Raw genomic sequence first — 4270 nt, forward strand, 5'->3', positions numbered from 1 at the left:
CAACCCTTTCCCTCTCTCAAACGGTCACTTAGACCGAGTGAGCTTCTCTTCTCAATCAAACGGAACACAAAGTTCCCGCAAGGACCACCACACAATTGGTGTCTCTTGCCTTGGTTACAATTGAGTTTGATCACAAGAAGAATGAGAAAGAAAAGAAGCGATCCAAGCGCAAGAGCTTAAATGAACACAAATGTCACTCTCTCTAGTCTCTATTTGATTTAGAGTGATTCCGGACTTAGGAGAGGATTTGATCTCTTTGGAGTGTCTAGAATTGAATTCTATAGCTCTTGTAATGTGTTGAGGGTGGAAAACTTGGATGCCATTGAATGTGGGGTGGTTGGGGTATTTATAGCCCCAACCACCAAAATATGACCGTTGGAAGGCTGCTGTCGCATGGCGCACCGGACACTGTCCAGTGCGCCAGCCACGTCAGCCAACCGTTGGGTTCTGACCGTTGGAGCTCTGACAGGTGGGGCCTCTGGGCTGTCCGGTGGTGCACCGGACATGTATTGTAGACTGTCCGGTGTGCCAACTGCGCGTGCTCTGTCCTCTGCGCGCGCAGGCGCGCATTAAATGCGTTGCAGTCGACCGTTGCGCACGAAGTAGCCGTTGCTCCGCTAGCACACCGGACAGTCCGGTGAATTATAGCGGAGCGGCCTCCCAATTTCCTGAAGGTGGCGAGTTCAGCGTCGAGTGCCCTGGTGCACCGGACACTGTCCGGTGGCACACCGGACAGTCCGGTGCGCCAGAACAGGGTGCCTTTGAGTTGTCTTTTGCTCTCTTTGTTTGAACCCTTTCTTGGTCTTTTTATTGGCTTATTGTGAACCTTTGGCACCTGTAGAACTTATAGACTAGAGCAAACTAGTTAGTCCAATTATTTGTGTTGGGCAATTCAACCACCAAAATCAATTAGGAAAAAGGTGTAAGCCTAATTCCCTTTCAATGCTCCAGTTCTTCGATCTTTCTCACATACTTAAAATTCCGACACTTGGTACACGGACACTTCACCACACGAGGTCCACCGGAAAATGCGAGATCCACGAATTGTTTTGCAACCCTAACCTATTCCTTTGAGTGACCTAGAGTCACACTATTGAATCCATCATACATCGCCCTTCTTCTATTGTCATCCATTTCCAAAACTAAATATCTCAATGTATAAAAAATATGTAAATAAACATCATTAAGCATACAAACATAAATAAAAATGTGTAAATAAACATCATTAAGCCCTTCTTCTATTAGGAAGGATCACTAGACATCAAAGAAATCATGCATCAAATTTTAACTAACAAACTAATTCTAATAATATGCATCAATGAAAGAAGAAAAATACCTTCATGGAGATCGTCAAGGTGGTGATGGTCGAGGAGACGCGAGCCGGCCCGTAGTTAGAGTGGAGAGAGAGACCGGAGACTAGAGTAAAATGGGCCTACAATTAGATGGAAACACGGCTTTAGGTTTCATAAAAAATGCAACAGTCATCATTAGTTGAAGAACTTCCGGTCATACATGGTGTTAATGCACCCAATATCGCAGTCGAAGCTTTGCAAAGGGGACGTGTTTTATTATTCTACTGTAATTTATCTGCGATCCCTAGGTTTAAATGGTACAAGTCCCATAGATAGATCTTCTGGACAACATGTGGGTTCTCAACAATGGGAAATACAACTCAAGGACAGTGTATGGTGTTTACGTGGAACGGCAGAAGAACAAACACTAAGGTATGCAACACAAATTTCAGATCAGACGAAAAGAGATACAAGACAACACTACTTAGATATGTAACCTAATATGCTCTTGCAAGAAAAATAAAACATACTAAATACACCTCGATGTTCACACCACTACAGTTGACTGCACTAAAGCTGCCAGCAATCGGCATCAGCTATGTTTTTTGGCTCCCACATGGAGGCGTGCACTCGGTACCATATTTTAAACTTTGCACTTTGCAGGCAACAACCAGCAATAGATTGAGTGTGTTTGTGTGTGTGACACACAGAGAGAGAGATGGCAAAGCAAAGCTTAACTGGTTAAGTAATGCAAAGTTAGCATATATATGCACACAATCCTAGCTAGCACTACACCTCTAACACTAGCTAACCACTTCGTTGAAGCTCTGAGGCTTTCTAATTTGCCACTTCGTTGAAAACATAAAGCAGCGATATGTCTACTGCACTATACTTGACAGCATTGTGAAGGTGACTGGCATCATAAAGTTTGATCTACATGTTGAACCGGAAAGTGGTAGGAAAGAACTTGAAGTGGGAGGAAATGTACAAGGCATATATGACCTGGGACCTGATATATTTGGTTCAGAGGCGATTTTTGTTCCCAAACATCCAGGTGTGTCTGGAGAAGAAGATGACGACTATTTGATATTCTTTGTACACGACGAGAACACAGGGTACTCTTTTTCTTGGCTCGGCATCCCTTTATCCTGCACATATTGCCATTCATAGAAGGCCTGAAATGTCTAATAGACAATGGTTTTGATGATGCTGAAAACTCAAGAACCCAACATATGCCTCTTGCTCTTGGTGTTTCAATTTGACGGTTGCAATTTGGTTCGACACGTGTTGTTATTGTGGATGCAGGAAATCTGAAGTAAATGTTATCGATGCAAAGACAATGTCTGCTGATCCAGTTGCGGTGGTTGAGCTTCCTAATAGGGTCCCTTATGGATTCCATGCCTTCTTTGTAACCGAGGTAACGACTGCTTTGGCGCTTTTTGCTTTGTTTCATTAATTTTTGAAATGTAGTTGGTTAGTTAGTTATTTCTTAGAATCCATTCTGCACTAGTGTGCTTTGGTATAGCATCTATGGTCTGTGCACCAAAATTGACTGTAGTAGGAATGGTTATTCCAAACTTTGTGCGATGGTTTAAGACAGCTTGGTGTTTGGCGACAGGACCAACTGGCTCGACAGGCGGAGGGGCAGTGAAGATACGACAATAGATAGAGTGTGTTTGTGTGTGTGACAGAGAGAGAGATGGCAAAGCAAAGCTTAACTGGTTAATTAATGCAAAGTTAGCATATATATGCACACAATCCTAGCTAGCACTACACCTCTAACACTAGCTAACCAATGCAAAAGGCTACTAACTAACAAGTGTGCCCTCGATTGATTCCAAAGCATTAACAACCATAGTTAATCGATGAAAAACACCTTCTACTTGTTAGGCAGGGTGCTTTAATTTTACAGGCTTGCACAGACCCATGGATGGATGGATGCAGTGCAAGGACGACCCTAGCTCACTACGAATATTTCGCCCACTGATTACTACTATATATACAACACACGCAAATTAAAATAAAGCAAATCTTCGATAAAGTATGGATATATTGATATTAACCTAATTTCATGTGATTGGTTACCTGTCCTCAGCAATAGAAATCCACAAGAAGGCGTTGCAGTGGAGGTGGAGGCCCGCGAGCGCGGGCAGGCGCAGGAGGTCGGCGGGGAGCAGGCCGGAGAGATCGTTGGAGCACAGGCTGAGCAGCTGCAGTGCGGTTGGTTGACCGAACGTGCCCAGAGGCACGGCGCCCGGGAGGCCCAGCCCCAGGAAAAGCAGCGCGGGCAGCCAGGCGGCATGGGGCTGGCAAGCGGGCGGCGCTGGCTGGCGGCGCGGCGCAGCGCGCGGGGTGGCGGCGGGGCGTGCGGGCTGGCGGCCGGCGGCGGGTGCGATCTGGTGGGAAGCAGGAAAGGAGATAGGAAGAGAGACGCGCGGGGTTAGGGATTTAGGTTGGGTTAAGTTCGACGGTGTCCATGTGGCCCACGTATTTAATTTAAGAACGTGGGTACCCACGTTCCTAAAAGGTTAAGTTCGACAGTTTTGGCTAGGGCCCACAAACTTAATGTAACAACGTGGGTACCCACATTCTTAAAAAAAACCCATGAACTTAACTAATGTAAGAACGTCGGTGCCCACGTTCTTAACAAAACCCACGAACATTTATCAGTTTCTTGTAGTGAATGTTTCAATCAAAGTTCCGAGAATCGAGGATATTGAATTTATTCCTAAGCTTGCTAAAAGTCTTTTCATCCAGGGGCTTACATAAGTAGTTTCGATATCCCGCTTTTGTTGGTGATCTCTCAAAAAGTGGTACCGGGTGTCTATGTGCTTAGTGCGACTGTATTCAACGGGATTATCCGCCATGCGGATTGCACTCTCATTATCACATAGGAGAGGGACTTTGCTCAACTTGTAGCCATAGTCCCTAAGGGTTTGCCTCATCCAAAGTAATTATGCACAACAGTGTCCTGCAGC

At 45.2% G+C, this 4270-nt stretch overlaps 1 protein-coding gene across 1 annotated transcript; it reads left to right on the forward strand.

The window, feature by feature from the left end:
• The first annotated feature begins 1908 nt into the window (after nucleotides 1-1908).
• On the forward strand, nucleotides 1909-2953 carry LOC103645618 (carotenoid 9,10(9',10')-cleavage dioxygenase). Its single transcript, XM_035962167.1, has 5 exons — nucleotides 1909-1925; nucleotides 2003-2037; nucleotides 2125-2407; nucleotides 2598-2709; nucleotides 2911-2953. The coding sequence occupies exons 1-5, from the start codon at nucleotides 1909-1911 to the stop codon at nucleotides 2941-2943; spliced, it is 480 nt and encodes a 159-aa protein (XP_035818060.1). The 3' UTR covers nucleotides 2944-2953.
• Nucleotides 2954-4270: the final 1317 nt, after the last annotated feature.

Source organism: Zea mays, chromosome 1 (assembly GCF_902167145.1).
Source record: "Zea mays cultivar B73 chromosome 1, Zm-B73-REFERENCE-NAM-5.0, whole genome shotgun sequence".
Lineage (NCBI taxonomy): Eukaryota > Viridiplantae > Streptophyta > Magnoliopsida > Poales > Poaceae > Zea > Zea mays.